Source organism: Thermobia domestica, chromosome 6, assembly GCF_964235325.1.
Source record: "Thermobia domestica chromosome 6, izTheDome1.hap1.1, whole genome shotgun sequence".
In the NCBI taxonomy this organism is placed as follows: Eukaryota; Metazoa; Arthropoda; class Insecta; order Zygentoma; family Lepismatidae; genus Thermobia; species Thermobia domestica.
The window spans coordinates 147694377-147720729 of record NC_137459.1 but is presented as its reverse complement, the minus strand read 5'-3'; the positions used below and the strand labels follow the sequence as shown (position 1 = coordinate 147720729).

General features: G+C 35.6%; 1 protein-coding gene across 2 annotated transcripts; it reads right to left on the bottom strand.

The window, feature by feature from the left end:
- Nucleotides 1-665: 665 nt before the first annotated feature.
- LOC145688254 (putative hydroxypyruvate isomerase) lies at nucleotides 666-25704 on the bottom strand. Of its 2 annotated transcripts, none has more exons than XM_081762215.1 (6): nucleotides 25085-25704; nucleotides 20270-20381; nucleotides 13395-13567; nucleotides 9591-9710; nucleotides 7974-8201; nucleotides 666-905 (listed from the first exon to the last, which is right to left on the bottom strand). In XM_081762215.1, the coding sequence occupies exons 1-5, from the start codon at nucleotides 25278-25280 to the stop codon at nucleotides 8014-8016; spliced, it is 789 nt and encodes a 262-aa protein (XP_081618341.1). In that variant the 5' UTR covers nucleotides 25281-25704; the 3' UTR covers nucleotides 666-905; nucleotides 7974-8013. The 2 variants fall into 2 exon arrangements, with proteins under 2 accessions (XP_081618341.1, XP_081618340.1); XM_081762214.1 differs by having other exon boundaries at nucleotides 7979-8201; nucleotides 25085-25703.
- Nucleotides 25705-26353: the final 649 nt, after the last annotated feature.

Here is a 26353-nt window from a genome sequence, read left to right as displayed (position 1 = left end):
TGGAGAGTTAGAATATTGCTGAATAGAATAATAATAATAAAAAAAAAAAAAAAAAAAAAAAAAAAATTAGACACCTTGATAATCTTACCCACCCTAGCTGAAAATCTCATCTACGCCGCTGCAAGAGAAATGAATGAGATGCTTGTGGCAAGTAGTTTGATAATTGAAAATGAGGGAAAATGTTCTAAATTTCCTCAGTGAGTATTTTCTGAATGTGAGTGAAGTCTTTTCTTTTTCAATTTTTGCCGCCCTGGGCGGTGGCACGGCTCGACCCCCCTCGCGCCGGCCCTACATCATGGGCTAACTTGGCCATAGACGCCGAAAGTCCAGAAATCTAATTTCGAATTCTAACTGGATGTAGTAATAGTACTAATTTTAGAAAGTGGAACGGTACAATATTAATGCTTAGGTAACTTATCTCACTTTCTATCATCTAACATCGACATCCATTTTTCTAACTTTATTTACTGCAAATGCAGACGATTGTTTCGGCATCTAGATTCTTGCCATTCTTGAAGAAAAATAGCACTTGAACGTTTTCAGTGGGCGTGGCCCGAAGTGATTTTCAAAGGCCAGTAACTTAGTTAATATTGCGTACACACAGGAAAGAAATATATATTTATTTATTCCAGATGCTTTTCTTTTTAATATAAATCAACAATGAGTAGAAATCCCCATTTTGCTACTTTATTCTATTCAAGAGAAAATAAGACAAAGTTAAATGTGTTTGTAACATACTATAATATTATTAATATACAATTAACAAGAACATTTTTCCAGTAACAAAATATAGTTTTCAGTATTTATTTATTACAATCTCCCAGAACACAAGCCAACCACATAAAAAAATATCATTTTCTACCAAGGTTCAATATGCAATATTTTGTGTATTCATCAGAGAGTTCCTGTAAGAAACATAAAAAAACGATATTTAGTAATTTTGCTTATTGTTTTATATACTTCCTAGTATAGTACTATTAACAATAGTGATACAGATCTGGAAGATCCGAAGTAACTAAAAAAAAAAAATTTCACACTTCTTACACAAATTACTTAACACTTCTTACCTTCATCGACAACTAGCAGATATTGAACAAATGCGATAATACATGCATATATAATTATTTGTGTACGAAGGATCAAATAAATACAATATAATTGTCTGATTTGGAAGAACACATGATGTGTGATTTCGACTTAAACAAGTATTCAACTGCAACCCATAAACAATGCTTTTATTCCCCTATTATCTCCTGAAAGTAATAAATATTGGATCTGTAATGCAAATGCAAACTAGTATTTAAATGTAATGCATGCAAAAAACATCTGGCATCGCGTGTGACATTTTCAATACTTGGTGGATCCTCCCTTTTTCCTTGATGACCTCCTGCAACCGTCATGTCGAGTTTAATTTGACAAGGGTTGTGTTTTCCTGGAGTAATTTTCCTTCATTTGACCAACAATGTACGTTTGTCAATTTTATTTCAGATTTTGATTTCTAGTTCTTTTGTCTAGCGCATGCCACATATTCTCTCAAACCATATATTCTCAAATGGGACTTGCATCAGGCGACTGGGGACGTATTTTTATCTCGCATGGCATGGTGTACTGTACAACAGCTTTACGTTGAGGATTGGCGTTACGGGTAATTCTCTTGAGTGCAGATAAAGAATCACCAGTGAGCCCAAGATTTGAATCTGGTGGGTGCGAGCGATTTTCTTATGTTGATGACTGTCGTTTGTGAAACACGGTACTATCAGTAAATCAAAACACTAACAAACGCCCCCATCGTGTTTACTTACGCTGTACGATTTTTCTCATCATTCTCCAGTCTTTGTGGGCCCTACAATTACACGCCCGTCTTAGCTAGACTGAATTTGTTTCTGTCTTTGAAAACCATCTTCCGTTGAAACTTAAGGATCATTTTATGTTCTCTTCCATAGTCAGTTACTTCTTTCTGTTCGCCTTGCTCATATAAGGTTTGTACTAGGGATGGCCAAAATTATCCGGATTCCGAAGATTTATTTTCCGGAATCGGAAATTTCACTTTCCGGATTTTCGAAAAATTCCAGAGGTTTTCCTATTTTACTTTGAGGACTCCGGAAAGTAAAAATTCCGGAATTGGAATCCTTAGTTTATACAAGCCTGTATAGCCATTACACCTGGCTTCATGAAGCACATTTCGTATTGTTCGTGGATTGATATGCTTTCCAATGCGTCTTCCTTCATCTCTAACCTTTCAAGCACTCGGTTGTGGGTTTTGTTTCAGTTTTCTTAATATGCCGCGTGTTTCTGTCAGTGTTTCTTTGTTTTCCAGTGTTTTAGTATTTAACTACATCTCTACATAACTTGCACTTGTGGTAGCTGCTGATTGCTATTTTCTTTCTTCTTTAGTTCTTATTCTCGCAGTCTCATTGTGCAATTCAGCTACAAACTGAACTGGTTAAATAACGAACACTGCTCCACACTGACTGCACACACCCTCAGGAAGAGGGGTTGCTTTACTGCGAGTGCGTTTTGTGTTCAAGTTGAATACTTGTTTGATGCCAAGATTGACAAGCTTTCCCACGACCATGTCCTGCTTGTAAACTGCAAAACCTAGTACCGCTAGTTAATTTTCAGTTTCTTTTGCACGAATAGATTTGCATGGAGTTCCAAATTTATTTCTGTCAATTTTTCGTTTGTATATATTCTTTGTCAACACACATGTTGTGGCTATAGAAGCTGAGTATTTTTTGAGTCAGTTTATTCACAACTTCTTACACTCGCGTCACATCTTTAATTAAGAATTAAGAAAGGAAAGAAAAAATTAATAAACGCAAAACTTTCGATTCTCCATTCATCCGCAGTGTAAGAAATCCATAGAAAACAACGATACATTTTCTCCTGTTCATACATATTTACTAACATAAAGCAATCCACCTAACTCTAAAGAAAACCTACAAAGAAACATACAAGGAAAAAAATAATAACCACTACGTCGATGAAAAAGATATGAAAGTACACACTGAAGTGACAACGCAATAAGGATAACAGATAAAATCTTACACAGTAAGCTTTCACGAAAAAGTAAAGCAAACTAATAACGTTGAATGCTTGGGCGTTACAATTAACACCACAGTAGATAGATGAAATGTTAAGTCCTAGAATATCAAATACAAGTAGGTCTACGTCTCCAACAACCAAAGAAAATACCAAAGTTTATGTAGAGTTTGCACATAAAATATACTACTATTTTTTTTATTTATTTATTTTTTTAATGACTGACAGTGCTATCAACGAAGGATTAGTAGGATAAAAAGAAATAAGCAAGAATGTGACAATGTACAATATAATTCAGTTATCATCTGAGTTCTGGAAGTAAAACATGGTCACTGAGTGAACATCAGGAGCAAAGAGCACAACAGTAGAAAGACAATTGCTGGAAAGCAGAAATAAACAAATTCGGAAATCAAATTATTACAATTACTTTAAATGCCAAACCTCTGATACAGTATATCGAGCAACCCTAACTGGATCGGACTAAGTACATTTGAAGAAGGAATGCTGTCAAAACTGTGGGAAGCCAAAGCAAGAATTCAAGAAAGAAACCGACCTAAAACATGGTACAACACAGGAAACTTACAACTAACTGGTTTTGAACAAAATATATTTATTACTATAATTAAAACTAATTAATAGTAAACATGTTACATAATGCAAATAGTGTATCTAAAATATAAAAACTTTAATTGAATAACATAATCTTTATCTCGGGTCATATATACATATCCCTGTTCTATATGGTTAACATATGCACGTTTTGCGCCGGAACTATGCTTACATTCCCGGTGGGACTGCAGGTGGTTCGGATCTCACGTTATATATTCACCTCGGTACTGAAAGGGGACGTTAAACATCAAGTCAACTAACCAAGGGGTTATGTGTAACAACTAACTCTTATCAAAATACGCACATTAGCAGTTAAGATTTAAATGTTTATGGTGATATTACAAACATAGTAGAATTTTCCACCCGAGTTTACTCGGAAGGAAATACTGAAGGGATTAATCTAGCATACGTGTTAATGTGACGATCAAAATTAATGGTAAACGAAGCGCGCACAATGTTAATTTATTGTAATGTGCTCTAAGTATCCACCTTTTTAAGTATGTGCTCTAAGTTTAGATCTTTCATCGTATCTATTTTACCCTTTCATGTGCTTCCTCCTTTCTCTTCGAGAGAGGGAAGAATTTTCTTGTATCTCTCTTTCTTTTATTTTACATAAAACTTACCGATAGCTCTATAGAATCTGATAACTGAAAATTTTGTGTGTGAATTCAGACATGCGACTATAATCTTTCATTTTTCTCAATCCTATGCAAGAAACAGTGACGAAGCCAACGTGAAAGCTTATGTACGGTGGGAGGGAGGAACAGCTCTTCAGCTGGTTACGTCTGCTCCCCTTCCCTACATTCTACTGATTTAACACTGATTACAACATACTATTAAAGAAAGAAAGAAAATATTCGGTTAATTAAAAGTTCCGTACAATTTCATCTTTCTTTTGCTAAAATATACTACCATAGTACAATAGAGGTTAGGGAAACGTAGACTTCTCAACTCAGGTGTGTGATGGGGATAGAGCGAGATACTTTGATGGTTGAACTTTACGTGTCCCTTTCAGGCTACACGAAGCATAGACCTACAGCCTAAGGTGGAATCCAAGCCACTGTAATGCGCTCAAATTTTAGTGATTACCACCGAAAATCGAACCCGTACCAAAGGTGTCTTCGCTGGCCACTCGGCTAACGGAGTGAGCAGCAAAACTGAGGAAACCCCAAAAAAGATGTACAGTCTGTTAAATAAGAGCGTGGTCGGGTTAATTAGAAGAAACATGTATTTGACAGCAAATTAAACTATATACTACATCAGATATGCACAAAAGAAAAATGCACGTACAATTAACAGTTGACGCCCATTCACGCGCAGCGTCGATAATGGCTGGCATCTTCAAGGCATGCTTGCAACCAAGTTTTCCGCATATTCACGTGGAAGAGACCTCCAAATGCGTCGAATTTGCGGGGACAGCTGGGTTAAAGTGAAGTCCTGTTTGCTTTGAAGCTTCAGCTCGATGTATGACCAGACATTTTCAATGGGATTAACCTCAGGCGACTGTGAGGGCCAATCCAGTACCTGCTCACCTTTCTCCCTTTTCCAGTCTCTGCAGAGTTTTCTGCGGTGCTTAGGATGATTGCTCTCTTGCAGTATACAATCTTCATTTTTGTCGATGTACCAACGTTTGGCAGTCCGTTGCAAACATCTTTGTTAGATTTGTAACACCTTCCGTGCATGTAAAGTGCTGATAAACACATGCGACGTGCTAAAACCCAATTTTGAGAAACACCCCAAGATATGCAGCTTTATGGGATGTTTCACTGTTCGTTGGAACAACCTGTTGGCGGCAGTTGACCAGGCCCATTGTCTGCTTACATAATCCAACACAGAAGATTCGTCGGTAAAAATTACGTTGACCCACTCGCGGTCCAAGTTGTCCTTTGCCCACGCCAGTCGTTTCGTGGGGTGCTCTTAACTTAAGGTTTCATCACTATAATGCAATATTTAATGTTGAGAACCCGGAGGTTATGCAATATTTAATGTTGGAATAGTACCACAAGACACATCGTAGCCATTTTGCTTTTGCTTGACGCAATGCTAAGGCTGGAGTTCGGAAAACAGCTTAATAATCATATTTGCCACTTGTGGAGTCACTTTCCCTTTTGACCCTTCTTGAAAGTCATCCACGTTCTTCACCACTTTATAGCGATTTATCCAGTTTTGTAAAAACGACTTGGGACTTCCTCATATATTTCGTCGCCGCGGCGTCACTCATTTTCGGCCCTCTTGGGTGGCTACAGAGAAACACAGCCTCAAAACGCGACGTGTAAGCTGCACTCATTGTTGTTATTGTCATTCTCAGACACACATTCACACTCAACTAGTGCTTTCTGGACATTGCATGGAGGACACAGGTTCCCTCTATTGGGTGTGAAAGAACTAAGGCGATATCTGTTACCAGCTGTGCGTAATGCGACCACGTTCTTACTTAACAGACTGTATATATATATATATATATATATATATATATATATATTATAGTTAGCTGTAGATCAGAAATTATACACTAATGCTGAATTTCTAATATTGATGAGTATTGAAATATTGATGAGTAAAAAAAAGTTTTTTCGGTTTTTAGTTTAAAAAACTTTCAAAGAACAGATTCAGTTTCCTGTAATAATAATAAAAAGGTTTCGGTCCGGGTGCGATTTTCTAATAAACTTTTCGTTTCTTCGTTAACATTTGGAAACTTACACGAACAAGAAAGGATATCGACTTCTGCAAAAATCTCACTGGTTTCAGTAAAAACCCAAAACTATTGGAGAAAAATGAAAACTGTTTTCGGTGAAAAAAAAAAAAAAAAAAGAAAAAGAAAAGAAACCATCCCTGATAATCACTAATATCTAATAGTTGCAAGAAATACTTTCCAGCTCCAAAACATTAAGAAAATCTGAAAAGTAGGTCCCTAAAGGTGTGAATTCATTTCAAAATTACAGATACTAATGGCCATAAATATCAAAATGGCGGGGGCAATAAACATTTGAGGATCATGAATACAAATAATGGCAAAATTTGTAGATAAATCAAAGTATCTTCAAACACACACAATCTATTTTTGACGAACTTAACACAGTAAATACTATTTTACATAGGCTATGCGTAAGTGTTACACCAATCTCACAAATAGTGAAGTTACCAACTTGGTAGAAACTCGTTTGTTTTCAAATGGCATTACGTTAAGCTATTACATATTCAGATTGCCCACACAACAGTGAACAAATATCTGTTTCACACGAAGTTGTTCCTAACTAAATCATATTAAAATACTTCCAGCACACACGGTGTCGTATTATTGGTTTGGAATTCTTCATTTGATGGAAAAAGCACTGCATTCACCAATTTGTTCTTTTCCTTTGTTACCGGATGGTCGATTTTCTTTGATTCTTGATATTTTTTTCATATTTTTTCCCTTCATAATACAGTAATTAAATATTCTTTCGTGTTATAATGTGAGACAGAAGGTGAAACGTACTGTTATTTCTTCATTAAGATTGAAATGTTTGAAAGAAGCCTAAAATTTCCCAGGCAAAAACTTACTTGTTTAATATATTTCGAATTTTTCCAAGCTTTTGGATCTCTACTACCTTTCATACGATATAATTTATCCATCTTTATAATAATATGTGTCTATTGCATAGTAAGAAGTCACCTAGACCCACCAAATTTTGTACATATATCTGCACCAGATCTAATCGCGCACGAAGACATTTTCTTTTGATTTTCGGCTCGAGAGAGGGGATTTGCGGGTGGACATATTTCAAAATATATGGACATTCCTGGTTGTCTTTAAAAATGCCTGATATGTATGCAACCATTACATATTAGTTACGTGGCCTGACGTATCATCAGAGGATAAATACCTGGGCAATAAAATGGTTGCTGGAACATTCTTTTAAGGAGCATAAACTACAGTACGTATGAGGTGTAGTATTAATCGTAGCAATCTAGAGTGAATATTTCATGAAATTGTACATAATTTTTTAATTAACCGAATATTTTCTTGTTAAATCAGTGGAACCTAGGGAATGAGAGCAGACGTAACCAGAAGGAAAGCTGTTCCCCCCTTCCTCCCACATATACATAACCCTCCACTTTGGCGTCGTTACTGTTCCTTGTACAGGATTGAGAAAATGAAAGATTATACTCTCTTACTATCTGAATTCAGTCATCAGATTCTGTAAAGCTGGCAATAAAACCCTCCCCCTCTGTTTTTGGTGCTTACAGTTAATCTCAAATATTTTTGAATTTACTTCATTTTCTGAATTAGTACCGATACATAATATACATGACGATTAAAACGTATTCTTAACTTTTACCTTACTTTTATTGGTAGGCGTATTAGAAGCGACGAATCTCTCATATCTCAAGACCAAATTCCTGAATCCACTTCAGTCCTGACTTTGTGTTTTCTGCAGGTTTATACTCAAGTCCTATCCATCCATCATATTTAAGTTCCTGCACCAATGTGAATATATAGGGGAAATTAATCTCTCCGGGTGTGTTAGGTTCATTTCTGTTGGGAACCTGTGCAATTTGAATGTGACCTGAAATAAACGCAAAGTAAAATTAAATCTCAAGCAATTTTGTTCTGCGTTATGCAAAGCACTTATGATAGTCATTAAAAAATTATTTCTTAACATGAACCTTCTTATTTGCTAGAACACATATTTCAAATCCACTAAAATAAAATATTGCTTCTAGCACTATTCGTCTGTTCGTCCATTTTGCAGGTATTTTTTAAATACAGCTCCTTAAAATTGTTTTTTTTTTTTTTTAAAAAAAAAAAAAACAGTATTACTTAAAGCAATTACATGTTGAAAACAATACTTTCTTTTAAATCTTGCTCCCATTGTTGTATACATAATTCTTAATACAGAGACAAATGACAGCTTTCAAGTAACAAGTACAATAAATATAGTTACAAAAATCAGCCAATGAAATGCACGTATAAAAATTTTAAAACACAAATGCAGAGCAAGATATATATTTTAAAAATAACTAACTTTACTTTTGGGAACTCAAATGCAGGCTGTTCAAAATACATACACACTATCGAAATACATACGAAATTAATTTTACCTAATTTAGAATCAATCTACTTTCATGTATTATCTTAAGATTCTACTTCCTAGCTATTCTTTCCCAAATTACAATAATCGCCTAAGTTTTGGTACACCTGATGGACTAAATAAAGCATTTTGAATAAGAAAAATGACTTGAGAAGATCCATGAGCAAAATGTGTATTAATAATACAGGTACTTTTTTTTTTTTACAATCATCTGATATATGTTTAAAATTTAACGTTGTTGTCTTTGATGCCTACCTTGAGCTCATCTTACAGCTCCGCGTAGCGTAGTCGCTAACGCTCTCGCCGTTGGTGCGAGCGGTCTTGGGTTGGATTCTCTGTGGGGACACTACGTTGAAAAAGTTTGAAAGCTTTTTCAGGTCAGTCGTCCTGAGTGAGGGTTTCCTTAGTCACATCAGGCAAATGCTGGGATGATATCTGACAATGACCCCAGGTCACTTCCTTCCTTCCCCTTTCCTTTCTTCCTCCCCAATTCTCCGGGCAGTGTGATCGCCGACGGACGTTATTCCTCATACATTGCAGGCTAACGTGGCCTAGATGCCGAAAGCGCAGAAATCTAATTACTAATCCTAACCTTCAGTTCATATTGTGCATTTATCATATAAGCACGATTTTTACGCAGCCCAATCTAGAATTAAATATTAAGTTATTTGCGAATATACGGCAGAATTTTTGTGTTTTGAAGTTTAACGTTACTTTCCAACATTCAAGCTATATGAACAATAGATATACAGTTTAACGTGGATCCGAATCAACCCAGTCAGTCGCACCAAAGACAAAACAATAACCATTTAGACTTAAGGAAGCGCGTCAAAATTTTAATACATAAGTGGTAAATTATCTTACCTACATACGGAAGATAGCGCTTGATGTTGTTTGTTAAGTTGCCGCTAATATGTTGCAAGTGGAAAATATCCAGCTGGAGTTTCAAGTTCGGGCTGTTCACAGTTTTTACCACCTCCAAGCCTATAACATTCAGAACATTATTTAATAGTACAGAACACCAACTGATGGAAACAAGACTTCAACAGCTTCGACAGACACCAAACTTAAAACAACTTTCTATATACCATGAATGGCGGATTACCCATTACATATGTCGATCTTTGGTGATATAATAGCCAAAGTTAACTACGTAATCAGTAAATTATAAACACAACATAATATATCAACAAGACAAGAAAATCCAATTTTTATATACATACTATATAGGTAATTGAAGAAAGGAAACTGAGTCACATTCTTTGAAGTGTTGTAATTAGTAGTACATTTGAGTTATATTCAAATAATTCATATTTTAGAGCAAAGATGTGTGTTACCTGAGTGTATAGCAAGCAAATGAAATTTTCTATGAAGCATTGGAAGACACCTTCTGAGTCACTGAAGGAACTTTTTAAAATTATTTTTCTCAAAATTCACGAAGTGATTCAGTCCTACACTGTAATGCATACTCCTGCAGTAATATACAAAATCAAATAATAATAATTATTTGCTATATATATGTGGATGTTCTGTTCGAAGAAAGTTTCCAGTCCACTGGCTAACGAGAGCTACGAAAGTCCATTTAGCCAGTAGAGGATGGGTAGTGAGATCAATCTCTTTCCATGTGGTTTAAAACCACGAAAACTGAAAATCAGAGAGCTGCAGTTTAGAAACCTTTCATACGAGAGTGTCACAGAACAGTGTGTCATGAAAACAAAAATAATTATTGTGGAGCAACATATTGACTATGTAGTTTATTATTATTGACATACTTAACAATAGGCATGTTAAAAGATCAGACACTAGTAAAACAAATAAGTAAATAAAGTTTGAAAGCAGAATTGACCAGTATATATCTAGTTCAAAACATTTTACTGAAGGTTCCCAGATTCAGAACAAGAAAGAAAAAAAAAAAAACTCCAGCAGGTCTGATTTAGATAAGTTATTAAGAAAAAAAACTCCAAAATACTAAATGACAACAGTAATTAAATCATTAATTGCATCCTAAAATACTTTAATAGTATAATACTGGTTTAAGCAATATAGTAAGAAACATCAACTTCTGTATATCTCTAGTACGAAATTGTACAGTGAAGATTTTCTTTCCTGTAATTTTGATGTTCTCGTAGCTGTATTTAATTACACTGCTGTACAATGATTTTGCTGTTTGGAAACTATTAACGTTTTCTTAATGTTTCTGACCTGAGAAATCCAAAAATGTAGGTAGTTTTGCTCTATCACGTATAGTTTTCTTAAAATAGAGGGGAGTGGGAGAGGAAAATAGCCGTATAAATGTATATTTCGGAAGAAGTAGTGATTATAAATGTACTGATTGCAAATATAAAAAGATACTTTCGATTCCATATTCTTCTGATTATCTTTGAATTTGTAATAAAAGACGTGCAATTACTTATTCTGCTAACATTGAAAACGTATGTACAGTATCTGGTAACACTGAATAATATCACAACGCGTTACACGCTGGAAACGCAATAACAGCGCTGTGTAAGCTGTGATTGTGAGAACTACGGGTCGCCGTACGTTTTGTTGTTGTATCTAGCTGTGCTGTGCTGTTTGTTGTTGAATCGAAATGGAACGTAGGAAATGTCGGAACATTTCTGATTATTTCTGCTACATCTGTGGCAGTTATTTAGTGTCGAAACAGACAAAAAATTACATCGTTTGTGAAACATGCATATTACGCCTATTTCGGAATCAAGTTAGGGGATCAAGACAAATCATATGCGCCACACACAGTATGTAAAGTGTGTGTCGAAGACCTAAGAAACTGGACAAAAGATAAGAAGAAATCTCTACATTTCGGAATACCAAATGGCGTGAAGCGACAGATCATAGTAATGATTGCTATTTCTGTTCGTGTGAAGTTAAAGGTTTTACGGCTAGAAACAAACGAAGCCTTACATATACTAACCTACCATCTGCATTATGAGCTGTACCACATGGTATTGGTATTCCAGTACCTAACCCACCGCAAGAACTACTGTCTACAGATTATGCTTCTAGTATCACAGAATGTAGTGGTGAGATGTATGGCAGAGAAAAGGAAGCTGCTGAGCCGAAGTTATTTACACAACCCGAGTTAAACGATTTAGTGCGAGACTTGAATATGTCCAAGCAAGCAGCGGAACTCCTAGGCTCAAGGCTTAGTGAAAAGAATTTATTGGCTTCAGTGACATCATGTTCATATTTTAGACATCATCAGAAAGAATTTGTATAATACTTTTCTGCTGACGGAAACTTAGTTTTTTGCAACGACGTCAGAAATCTCATGATAAAACTCACAGAGGATGAATATAATGCAGAGAAATGGAGGCTTTTCATTGATTCCAACAAGAGCAGTTTGAAGGGTTTGCTTCTTCACAACAGCAACCAACAACCCTCTGTACCAATTGCTCATTCTGTACATTTAAAGGAGACTTATGAAAATATGGAAATGCTTTTGAAAAAATCAAATACAAGAATCATCAGTGGTTACTGTGCTGCGATCTAGGGGTGATGTGTATGCTTCTTGGACAGCAACAAGGGTACACCAAGTAACCATGCCACATTTGCGAATGGTACAGCAGAGAACGCGATAAACACTGGACACAAACTGACTGACCTGTCAGGGAAAGCCGCAATATAGGAAGTAAAAATTTGAAAAGCATCTGCCACGTAGACCCTTCAAAAGTCATATTACCACATCTGCATATTAAACTGGACCTAATGAAACAATTTGTCAAAGCTCTGGATAAAGATGGACAGTGCTTCCAGTGTCTAGTGACAAAATTCCAACAACTTTCAAGTTCTAAGTTAAAAGAAGGAATATTCATTGGTCCTCAGATCAGAAAGTTGTTTAAGGACTCAGATTTTGAACGTTGTATGACAAGTGTTGAAAGGGAAGCATGGAGTGCATTTAGGGACGTGTGTCATATTTTTTTCGGGAACAACAAACACGAAAATTACAAATACATTGTGTCCAATATGCTCCAGAAGTTTAAAACATTAGGGTACAAAATGAGACTTAAGATTCATTTTCTGTTTCCACATTTAGACAGTTTTCCTTCTAACTTGGGTGATTTAAGTGACGAACATGGTGAAAGATTTCACCAAGACATCAAATCAATTGAGTGCCGCTATCAGGAACGTTGGAGTACAACAATGCTGGCGGATTATTGCTGGACGTTGGTACGTGAAGATTCACGAACTACTCACAAAAGGAAGTCTAGTTTTAGGAGTTTCCAAGTGAAAAGGCAGAGACAAAAATGAGGTAAGTTGTTTATGAATGACCTTAATAATTTAGAATATCGATGTTCAGATTAGTTACTAAGCAAAATAATGTTCCTTTGTTGGAAATATATAATCATAATGTTACTCTATATTAGCAGCGTTGCTGTGCAAATAGCACAATTTACGCAATCATGTTTTCCGATTTGTACAAAGACCTGACGTGATGGGGAAAAACTAGTTTCATTTTCGTAATTAGCAACCTCCAATTATATAAAATCAGATGTCAAATCAAAAACAACTTTCAAAAAGTTTCATTTTGTTGAGCAGTGCTGTATTTGGCTTATTGCTGTTCCTAGCACCACAACAACTATGATCGAATATATAATCATATTTACAAATTTACTTTTGACAACAATTTCTAAAAAAAATATTGTGTACCTTTTTCAAAGTTATTCATGAAGTAATTCGGAACACTGATATTATTTATGGGCTCTATCAAACCTACAATATCTTCTTGTTTTAAAAGTGATGCTGCATGAGTAAGATTCTTCACGTACGTATTCAAATGCTCTTCCTGGGGATTTTCTACCTTCCCTGCCATAATATGTATTCTGAAATTAAAACATATATTACATACTTTAAGTAATATAGTAAAAATTATTTCCAATTAAAATAATGATAATAATAATAATATACCGCAGCAGATCGCCTTTGATAAATCTTTCCAAAATACTTTCCACTGCGTGTGCTGTTTTTAAACTGATATAATTAAAAAGAAATAATGATAATAATAAACCATGTAACAAACACAGATAAACTATCGAAATATGTGTGAACGAAAATCGTAAATTATATTATTTTTCTCTTTCTCTAGCTATTAAAAACTATTTTCCTTAATTTACCCGATAGATTATATTCATTCTATTCGAAGTAAGTATTCACTGAAGTTAAAAACAGCTGGTGGTCGGAGGAGAGTTTATAATGGATAAGTACCGATACTAACACCATGTTGATTGAGTGAAGATTTCGCTTATGTTTATTGCATAGTACTCAAACTGACCAAAGGGGGCACGGTGGCTCAGTGGTAGAGCGCTTATCTCTGGTGTGTCGGGTCCCTGGTTCGATCCCCGGCCAAGTAAGTTTGTACTGGATAACATCGTGTCCGTGGGTTTTCTTGGGGTACTCCCGTTTCACCCACTTTCTCATTTCACCAATTCTCCCATCATCATTCACGTGCTTTAATCATTGTCTCCCTTAGACTAAACGGTATAATCGTGGGACATTAAACTGAAATATTTCATTTTATTTAATTTTTTCAAACTGGGCAAAGAACTATTTTTATTACAGAATGTTTGTGACGTAATGAGAACATCAATCAATCATCGTTTCGAACAATTTTTCCAAAACACAGGTAGTATGCTTCCGTCTTTTCTCCTGTCCTGTTTCCTTGTATCTCTCTGAATTTCCAAACCATGCTATGCATGGATGGGAAATCTTACAGAATGGGTACGTTCCTTTGTCTGTTTACAGATATCAGAACAAAAGAAGTAAGAGATAGCCAGAAACGGTTTTCTTATATGAATGCAGTGTCTCAAGAATAAGTTTTATCTCTTCTCTTAATCATCTATTTAAGCCGGCCGTTTTCAACACTGATTGCAAAAGGCAAAAATAGTGATAGGTAGGGAGGAAAGCGGTGTTTTGATATTGATTCAGTACCGCCAGAATCAATTTCAGCTCAACTGTTATCCCTCTACTAAAACCAGAAGTTGTAGAAATTTTATACCACTTCCGGTTTAAATATTGCTCTCCATAAAGCAAAAACCGAGAGATAGCGAGAAATGACTTTTTGAGATGGACTCAACGTCTTAAGAACAGGTTTCATCTTCACCTTTATTCCTGTATTCAAACGGGAAATGATATAAATCTACAGTTTCTGGTTTCAGCACTGATCGCCATAAGAAGAATGAAATAGATAGCGAGAAGCAGTTTCTTGCTACGAATTCAGTGCCGCATGAGTATTTTCTATTTCCACACTTCCTTTCTAGAAAAACCGGATTCTGTGCAAATCTCATGAGTTTCAGGTTTCATTTTTGACCCCGTTAGAGCAAAAATGGTAATAAGGTATCGAAAAATGGCTTTTTATGTGGTTTTCGCGTTTCAAGAACAGGTTTCACCTTCTACCATATCCCTCTATTGCAACAAGAAGTGATAGGTCTACCACTTCTGGTTTCAATATTAAATTTCCACAGTTTGGAAGTTCACCGTAGTTTCAAAATGTGAAGCCCGATTACTTTTTCTTTAACAACTTTTGCGTAATCTGTATACAGGATATGCAATATGGACATGATCCACACTTAATGGCAATAGACGTACACTTATACCGCAAAATATATATATATATATATATATATATATATATATATATATATATATATATATATATATATATATACAGGGGCGGATCCAGGATATGATCAAGGGAGGGGCTGAACCATATTTTGCCGTTTTATCCTGTGTAAAGCAGGCTTGAAGCCCATTTTATCCAGTGTATATCTGAGCGTCAAGGGGGGGGGGGCTACAGCCCCTATAGCCCTCCCCTTGGATCCGCCACTATATATATATATATATATATATATATATATATATATATATATATAATCCTGGGTAATGTCGAACAACACTGTGATATTGGTCACCAATACAACTGTTAGCGTAACCTTGATCTTTAAGAAATCATCATACTAAGATTTAATCTGTAGACTTGGCGTGGGCGACCCGGTTCGATTTCCGGCGGGAGCTCATGTGGTTCGGATTCCATGTTAATCAGTAGGTCCACGTCTCATATAGCCTCGCTGCTGAACGGGACGTTAAACTCAAAATTAATAAAATTAATCTGTGGACATTCAGAAATTACGTTACGGAGGACAACCCGTTTTTTTGATGTTTAGCAATCTAAGAGAGGGCATTCAACAAACTAAATTGATATGTACAGCAGAAATAGTTGTGTAGACAACAAGTGTAACATAAATAATTACTGCTGTTCAGCAAACTCTGTGTTCTACTTACACTTTACAGGACAGTAAAATCAGTAATGACTTATTAAACATTGAGACGGTTGTGATTGTGATCATGGTCAAAGTGCTGATGAAAATTACCCGGGACTAAAAAATTATACTGGTCGCAGTACCAAAGTAAGTCTATTGAAATTCATGTAATATTACTCCATAGCTTCAATTAGTAAATCAAAAGATCCGTGCTTGTGATAAGTTTGAAGAAGGGAGCTAATTGTATAATAATAATAATAATAATAATAATAATAATAATAATAATAATAAAACGTGCAGATTATGGGGCAAGAAGGTCAGAAATAATTTAGCGTCAGTTCAGCATATGCCACTTAATGTTAGAGCTCTTACCGGGCTGGAGCGCCATAACTTGCTCGTCGAATTGGTTTCATATATTTTTTAAATAGTCTTGATGTGATGAATTCAGGACGAAATATTTAAACATTCGCTCCCCCCCATGTTGGTCTAGCGCACGCGTATTTTGTACAAGTGGTCTTTGTGGGAAATTATTGAATATATTACGGTGATTTGGATTTAACCTTAGGTGGTAGAACAATGTTTTATATAGCTTTGGTGCTGAAAACATACCTAAGCTTCGATAAAGGAACAAAATAAAAAATAAAAAAATAAATTTTCTCACGGCAAATATTATGCAGGATTTTGTAAACAAAATATTCACATCATACTTCCTTCTGCACTTTGCTGAAAGGAAGTTACACAAGAACTTTTATTGAAAAAAAAATGAAATCTTCAAGTTTTACGTCCCACGTTTATGCCGATTAGGCTAAAGGAGATGGTGATGATGAGAGATGAGTGAAATGATGGAATGAAGAAAGTGGGAGGAAACGGGAGAACCCACAAGTACGGTGTTTGTCCACTACAAAGTCCACACGGTGCGAGCTGGGATCGAACCAGGGACTCCAAGCACTGGAGGTGAACGCTCTACCACTGAGCCACCGCGCCCCCCAAGAACTTTTATTGAGTGGTTTCAAGTTTAGCGCCCTTTCAGCAGCGACGCCAACAAAAACTTCTATAAAACACTATTCATCAGGGTGGAAAAAAATCATGATTTTTTTCAAAAAAATCATTTTTGTTGATTTTTTTGATTTAAATCGATTTTTTTGATTTAAATCAAATCTTTTTCTTCGTATAATACAAGTCGCGAACTGAAGAAAAAACATTAGGAATTTGTATTAAACGTTAATTATGTCATTTAAGTGAAAGTATTGGGTTTTAATTTTGAATTAATTCCCAAAGCATTAAGGAAAAAGTACAGCAATGTATATCAACATAACACTTTTCTTTTCACGAAAGTTACTGATATTTGGCAGGGGCATATTTTTAACAATTGGAACTAGCTAGCAGCACGAAATACATATCGAGTACACAAATTTCGCCTAAAATTAACTAATTCATTCTATGACTTATGGAACCTGGAGGTTCAAAGCCATGTTCACAAAAGCTCTCCTGACTTCTATCCTTAGTCAACTGAATCCAGTTTCTATTTTGTAATCTTATTTCTGCGAGATCCATCTGCGCCTAGGTCTTACTAATGGTCATTTTCCGACTGGACTTCCAGTTAAAACTGTGAAAGTGTTCCTACTTTCTTCCATTCTCGCTACATGTCCTGCCCACCTGAGCCTCCAAGATTTGATGACCCTAACAATGTTTGGTGAATGGTATAAATTATGCAGTTCCTCATCATGAAGTTTTCGCCATTCCTCATTTCCGTTCCTTTTGGTTCCGAATATTCGTTTCAGGATTTTATTCTCAAATACTTTCAATCTGCATTCTTTCCTCAGCGTAAGCGACCATGTTTCACAACCATACAGCACAACAGGCATACAGTGAAACCTGTCTATGTTGGCCACCATCGGTTCCATCGAAAAGTGGCCAACTTAGACAGGTGGCCAACTTACAGAAAATAAGTGTGATTTGTGTATTTTTAGAATAGGATTTCTAGTATTACTTGATTGTAAAATTTTAATAAGCAGTGGCACGACAGCTACTTATAAATGTATATAGAGTAATCATAAAAATATACAGTACTAGAAAATATTACTATAGTATGTAAGAACGCCGATTTTTCTGTAAATTTGGGGGGGGGGGCATTCAGATGCAGAATGTATATATATGAAGATTTTAAGACAAATTGCACTCAAATTATACCAAATATTGTATACTCATAAATAAAATAGGGACCACATGAGCTTTGAGGGCCCGGGCCCGCTCGGTCCCCCCAGGATCGGCGCTTTTGATAGTATGTCTAATATATGCATGGCTTTCTCTTCCTGAAAACTAGTCTGGTACATTGGATTATTCGGATTGGAAACACAATAACACAAACAACCATGAAATAGAAGTGTATGTACGCAGTTTATTGAAATTGATATTATAGCAAACTGAGTTATTCAGATTGAAAACAAGAAAAGCTAAGTTATAAATTGAGAAATTCATATGCAATTGATATGACTTCTTTTCAGCTGTTACTGAATGGTGGTTCATTCTAGACATATTTGCTTTATTCCTTTTGTCAGATATACACATTCTAATATTGTAGTTAATTATCTCTTGTTAATGAGCTATAAGTGTTTCCCTAGGAGCAAAAGATGTTTTCAGAAAATCTTGAGGGAATTCATATCTCAAAACCTCCGCTACCTTTTGACATGCAGTCAGGTGCCAATAAATGACAATTGAGCTTTAACCTTGAGAATTTTCCGGAATTACTAAAGCTTCCCACTGATGAAAGGAGCCGATATAGCTAATGGTTTTACCAAAACAGACAGGGTAAACAAATACGTACAACCATTTCCTGAATTCCTGTGTGTGCTTTTTCTTATTCACATCTTTCTTCACCACCCTTTTATGAGGGTAGTGTTCTGGCCATTGACCTCCAAGAAGAAATCGTGCGAATCTATGCTTCTTTGTGTCAGGTCAAAAATACAGAACATCTGCCTCTCGTATGGGAATTCGAAAGAGTTAAGAAAAATAACAAAACTGTATTTTTCGTGGCCAAGATACGCAGGTAAATTTATCATTATCATCATAGGGTAAACATTGCTTCAGTGTGGCCAACTTCCAAGATAGACAGGTGGCCAACTTATCGAGTAGTAAGTAACGAATGTCTTATGGGAAAATGCAGGTTCAAGACGAACTAGTCCAAGATAAGCAGGTGGCCAACTTAGAGAGGTGGCCAAGTTGACAGGTTTCACTGTAATTATCGTTTTATATATTTTAAAGCTTCAAATTCCTCGACACAATTCGCGACGATAAGAGATTTTGAACTGAATAATAACACGAATTTCCTGCAGGAATTCCAAAATAAAAAATCAAGATGATCAGTTCCAGAAGAAACAACACTTGTGATTGTTAAAAATATGCTTTATGTGACGTGAAAAACAGTTCAAATGCGAGTTGTCCGTGCATTTAAGCATCTATACATACCAGGCACGTTTTTATATTCTTCTGTTGGCTATTTTATTTCCTCTGACAATTTTTCCTGCACAGGCGCGGCAAATTTTCTGCGATCACATCGCAGATCGCAGCATGTTCTGCAATGGGGTCAAGTATCCATTTTATAAGTATTATTCGATATTTTAATGCATCCAAAATTTCTCGTATTACGATCACGAGGAACTTCTATGTATTTAGTACATAAATTTCGCCCAAAATTTTAAAATCTATTTTTTTTTGTTTTGTTTCAGAGAGGGGAACGGATCCCTCTAAATACGCCCCTATTATCTGGAAACAAACAAATAGACGTGGACACAAAAGAGTCTTTATCTTAAATGTCCATGGTGATTTCCCCGTTGGAATAGAAATTTTAAAACCCTGTGTTACAAAGAGAAGGAAGGAGGGTTCACCCGTAACCCGTTCAAACGGGATTTTTCCCGATAGTTCCCTACGTGATACTCGTTTTCATACTGTGCTTACATACATTGAGTCTCATTGTATTATGATTATTATCTTCCATAATCGAAATAACAGAAGAGAAACGAGATCTTACTTACTTTCACTTTAAATTAATTCATTTCGGAATTTGATTTAAATCAACGATTTTTATTTAAAAAATCAAGTGATTTAAATCTTGATTAAAATCGTGATTTAAATCAGACTGATTTAAATCAATCCACCCTGCTATTCATACAGATGTAGTTTTTAATTTTTGTCTCATAATGTGATCACGCTACTGTAAACTAATGAACATTTGGTGTCATGGAACATGTGTGGTGTGTGTACGAAACTCACCTTTTGCAATCAAGTGCTTTTGCATATTTTACCGCGAGATCAATACTGTCATTAAACTCCTTTTCTCGCCCAGGGATTGCTGCCATTCCAGCATCTCCTCTTTTCAAGTCACCTTTAAAAATATATTTAAGAAGGTATAAATAAAGTAAAATGAAAAATTCAGTATTACAACTGTACTCTAAATCTGTAGAAAGAATTTTTAAGAACGCATTTTTTTATATGGAAAACTATTTTTTCTATCAGTTAATATGAGACACTGAGTTAAAAAGTAGCTATGACAAGCAAAAAAGTAAAATTTACACAAGTTTTTTTTTATATATATATATATTTTACACTCATAAACCAAACAGTATAAAATGTCCTTAATAATTCAGTTTATGGGCATTGCATGCAAAAAACAAGGTAGCCAGAACTTGTGCAAGTTTCTGTAAATAAATAAATAAATAAATAAAAAACGAAATTAACTTTACAAAGGCTTGTGACTATCTATGACAAGAAAGTATCACATCAACACTTACCAAGTGTTATCTACGTTTGTTTTCAAATCAACAGTGTAAACTGTAGTTAGTACTTTGCTGAAATTGTGTTTGGCGTGTGGATTTGTAATGACAGTAATTGGAAAAGTAGAACACAAATTGTGACAGTAGTTAGAAAAATGAAATATAGATATATTGTTTGCAAAATAAAATCGGAACAAACGTTATAACTTTAACATACCTAATATGATAAGATGGCGTATATGCTTTTGGTTTGTTAGTTGGTTTAAATGAGTTTAGCGTCCCTTTCTGCAGAGACGTGGATCTACAGCTTAGCGTGGGAACGAACCACATGACCTCCCACTCGGAATTAAACCCGAGCTTCATGAGCCAAAGACTCATACGCCAACCAAATAGCCATGAGGGAGCTCTGTATATGCTTCTGTTTTATGTTCTACATTTAATTGTAATAGGCTACTGGATCTGCTAACAGAACCCTCTAATCATGCAGAAACAATGAATAACAACAAAATCATTGTATTAAAGATGGTTGTAAATATGAATTAGATAAATTGTTTCCAAGGTATCGTACACTTTTGATCACACAAACCAAGACTACCTTCCAGAACCTCTAAGTACAATCTGTAGTTGACTTACACCACAATCGATCCCGGCAGAACGTACGGTCGCTTCACAATAAAATGTATGGGATTATTTTTCCGGATAGACTTTGTACTCTTTAAGTCTTCTCAAGAGCATTTTTGTGGCTAAATGCTTAGCAATCCCACTTTTGGTGTTGAAACCCCGGTACAATTCCACGTAGAACACGTATCATACAGCTTGGAACAGAAAAGGAACACTAAATTATATTAATCATCAAACTGTCAAGACAGAGAAAATAACTAGAGGAGGAAATATATTTTTAAACACTATTATTTATATATTTCGCTCTTGTATACAGAAATACTTCCGTACCCAGCAAATTCAGTTTCATGGTTACTAGCTACGGGTATAACGATAAAATGTACAGAAATCTTTTGATCACCCTATCACAAGTAATTTTTACTAGAAGAGAATTATATTTCCATAAGAGCAATATACTAGAATCCTTTTCATATCATCGACCGCTTCCGACCACTTCTCCTCCAGCAACTGCTGATTTTTTTTTTTTTTTCAGAAGTTATTTTTCTTTTACGGTCTTTAATGACTTTTTATTACAAATGAAGGTAGTGAATCCTCCAAGCCATAAAAACATTCGGTGCACCGTCGAGTTTGATGGGGCAGAAACTAATTTACACATCCTAGAAACAGAACCATCTGCGCTGACATCTTTTTCTCCTCTTTCCACTATTGTAATTCCACATACTCCAAAACCCTATATACATTAATCTAAAAAATAATTAAACGCACAGATTGCCGTGCTGTCCGCAACAAGAAAATAATAAAATCATACGATTTTTTTTTCCGGTACAAATCTTGGTACAGCACACATATCAAAATACAATTCTGAAATTAGAATAAGTCCATTTCGTATTGCCCCACTTCAGGAAAAATATTGACTTGTAAACTTACGGAAGAAATGTGTTATTTATGATCAGTGTATAAGTACTCAAAATACATCGGGATCTTACTCTCACATGTATAATTAGGTAAAAATACAAAATGCAATGTACGATCTTTCCCACGTAACAACCCATAAGTAAGTCAGGATGAAATGCTATCTGAAGGCAGTGTAGAAAGTAATCATGCGAAACCATGGAAGTGTCGGCATGTGTGTACCATACCTAAGGCATGTGTTTTTGTTCCGTATGGGTGTATTTCCGCTATTCTCGTTCAGACACATACCCACCGTCGCTGTCGCGCCAGCTCTCTACGGCCGCATCCCTCATGGACTCACTGCTGCACTTGTACCCTCACCCGCTTAGATGTTTGTGTTGTTAATAGCCACCTAGCTTAAGTTCGTTGGTGTTATAAATTTGGTTCGTGTTTTTATACTCAGCTCTTCTAAAGACAATCTATACAGAGTAATATAACTCCTCCCGGCACTGCTTTCGCCGACGGTTCTACCAATTATGGACCAAATTTTTCCACTGTTTTCATGCTGGCTGGTTTATATTCACAAATTAAGGTTAGGTCAGATATCATCTCTAAACTTTTATCTTGGTTGCCTACTATAATATATATATATATATATATATATATACACTACTACTACTACCGCAATACCATTGATTGGATGATTCTAGAACACAGGTCCCCCTATATAGATTCCTTTCTGTCTGTACCAAAGTTTAATTAATCCACATAGTTTTGACCAGAGAGCGTTAGCAAGTAAAGGCGGCTTAGAGCCCCGGAGGGCAATTGTTTCTGTCTTTATTACAGCTAAATGGGTACAGGTACCTGTGCTCTATGACCTTATCATCATTGATATCAAAACCAAATAATTTACCTTTAATGCTATCCCATTTTATGGGGGCACAATTTTGTCGAATTTACGGAAGAAAGCTGTATTCTGATTTTGAACGAGGAACATAAAAAATCGGAAAATATGTGGATCTAACCTGTAGCATGTGTAAACACTAGAATATGTAATACAAATTCTGCACTATAAGCTGTTAAACACAGAAGCCATATCAAGCAGTGTAGTAAATACCATAAAGAAATGTCAAACTATGTGATGTAGTATTCAAACTTTATAGAGAAAACTTAAACAGAAGCTTAAATTACCGGAAAATATGCTAAGGAATCTCGTATATATGTAGTAAGTTAGCAATACGAAATGCAAAGTGTGCTCCATAAGCAAGGTATATTGAAGTGAAGTGCTATATGAAGGCAGTGTACAAAGTGATCATAGACGTGTAGTAAAGGTGTATTACATGCAAGGCGTGTGCTTTTGATATATAAAGTGTTTTCCCACTATCCTCGTTTATGCGTATACTCAGTCGCTAACGCAGCAGCTCACTACGGACGCAACCCCTCGCTATCCATCGAGCTCCCAGCCCTCTTCAAGTCAATGTGCACCCACTGATGGTACTCCTATCTTAAGAAACATTTTCTCAGGAAGTAAGAGTGCATTTGCTGCTAAGAAAGTTCATATTGCATTAATATAAGTATCCCCATAAAATGGGATGCCATGCTGACTACAAGTTTCCTAAGCTAATGTTTAGCAGTAGTGGTCCAGCAATTGTTTCTAAAAATATGTTACAATTTTGGTAATTTCTGTTCATAATAGCTAGGTTAAGTGAATTGGGTTAGCCTAGGTTAGGTTAGTTTACGTTAGTGTAGGGATCCAGCAGTTTTCCAACAAAAAAAAATTATTGAATTTCACTTATATTATGTTAGTTCGCGTTAAATTTGGTTACGTTATGTTAGGTCTATGTACTTGCATCATCCATCATCATCTTGGAACATGTATCTTTCTGGATATAGTATACATGAAGCTGCATCAGTTCCCGAAGGAGCAGGACGCTCATACTTTTAAGGATTATTCATTGAGTATGTACGAACTTACAAAGGGGGTAACAAAGTGACTTTTATTTACTAATCGACTGAGACGAAAATAAAAAAGAACGTACCTGTACTTTATATCTGCATGTGTAGTGCCCTTGTACTTTATCTATGACTATGTGGGTGGGGGGAGAATTTAACGCGGCCTATGTTTAGCAGAAGGGGTCCAGCTCTTTTCTCTAAAAAATGTTACAATTTTGGTAATTTCTGTTCACATTCGGTTCCTTTAGGGTAGGGTTGGTTAATATAAGTTAGGTTAGGCTAGTTTAGGTTACGTTAGGGTAGTTTAGTTTATGTTATATTAGTGTAGGAGTCCCGCATAATTTTCCAAAAAATGATAGAATTTCGCTTATTTCTACTAATATTACGTTAGTTTAGGTTAGTTCAAGTTAGTTTATGTTAGGTTAGGTTAGATTTGGTTACGTTATGTTACCTCTAAGTACTTGCATCACTCATTTCTCCTGTAAATTTTGTGTTTTTTACGTGCTTCTGGACCCCTTGTACTAAACATACCCCTTTAACGCATATCGCATGTCTTGTGCACATGTTTACTTCTTACTATTGCACTACGTAGAAAATTTATGGTATTTCATGTAGAAGTGGTAACAGCACACAGAAGAAACGCAGATCAGGGGGTTCTCATGTATACTATTACCCTTTTTTTTTTTTTTTTTTTTTTTTGCGTGCTTCTAGACCCGTTCTGCCAAACATAACCCGTTTTCTATTCCTCCTCCCTTAAAAAATACTTTCCACGGCAGTAAAAAATGCCCTTGTACTGATCATTTATTTCATGCCCTTCCCTAAAATATAAGTATCAAGAACAGCACCTTACCTGGTGGTCCATTGATCAGTATTTGTTGTACGCCTGCTTTCGTTTTCGCCCGAACTACATCCTCAATTTTTTCATCGTATGGCCAAGCACACTCCACTGCTCGAAAACCTGATTCCCCCGCCAACGCATAACGCTCCAACAGATTAGTTGTTTCTTGGAACATGAACGACAGATTTGCACATAATCGAATTGACATTTTGATTTTTTTTAACGCAATTATTGCTAAAATAGTATGCTATTTCGTGCTAGAAAATGTTTTCTATGCTCATACCGCTTCAACACGATTCAAATTTTATTGCATCACGTGATAAGCTTATCTTCTTTATAATCATAAAGTACATACTCTTTGCTTTAGATAGTGTTATTCTTTGTTAGTAATTTATTTATGTTGATTTATTTACTAACTAATCTGATGCCTGGCACATTCTACTAATACGTGCAAAATCACGAACACACACGCACGATACACGGTCACGCCAATTTTGAAATTAGGTACGAGTTCCAGGCGTGACCTCCTGCATTAATGAAAGTTTCTTTATTTTATTGGTATAAATGTAATAGGCTTGTCATGATACAACTATTGGGTTTCACTCCATTCCCCTCAACATTTATCATTACATATCAGAAAGATGCCGCAGAGTAAGACTTTCAGATAAACGAGCAACATGCTCTATTGAAATCAGTTTTGATCGTCTGCACATCGAAAGAGCCAATCAACGCTGAGCGGGCGGGATGATGTATCGTCGTGGTTGCGATGGCGCTGCCGTCGCTCTTTGAACGCAACATCATCGGATCAGTGATAACGATTTGATCATTCTTGGCTAAATCTAGCCTATTTGTAAAAGCATTTAGCCATACAGATCTTCTAAATGCTTATAGCCTTAAATATAGTTTACTTTATAAAACTCTTTTGCCAATTTGGCCTGTTTTATTAGCCGTTAAATTAATTCTAAAATACATTTTTCTTCGAAAATAAAGTATAAACTTTTTTTTTTAAATGATCTTATCTGTCATTATACAATTGTATTAATTGATTTTTCAAGATTGATTTTTACTACGCAACAAACCCTAGTTTAGTTTTCTCCTTCTCTCTGCCCAACCACATATTTACAGCTACTTACAAGGGACATCACCCAATTGTCCGGCTCCGATTTCAATGATTTTTTTTTTTTTTGCTGATAGAGGACATGTATGTATTATTTGTGATGACAGAAAATCTTGCCATGGTGTATGTTTTCTATTTTTTATAATTTTTAAGAGGTCTGATGT

What these genes read in the sequence shown, in the direction of transcription:
- LOC145688254 (XM_081762215.1), bottom strand. Translation starts at nt 25,280, where the DNA reads ATGTCAATTCGATTATGTGCAAATCTGTCGTTCATGTTCCAAGAAACA. An exon ending in AAAGCACTTGATTGCAAAAG is followed by an intron (nt 13,568 to 20,269) that starts GTGAGTTTCGTA and finishes TTTTAATTTCAG; the next exon opens with AATACATATTATGGCAGGGA. An exon ending in CATGAATAACTTTGAAAAAG is followed by an intron (nt 9,711 to 13,394) that starts GTACACAATATT and finishes TGAATGTTATAG; the next exon opens with GCTTGGAGGTGGTAAAAACT.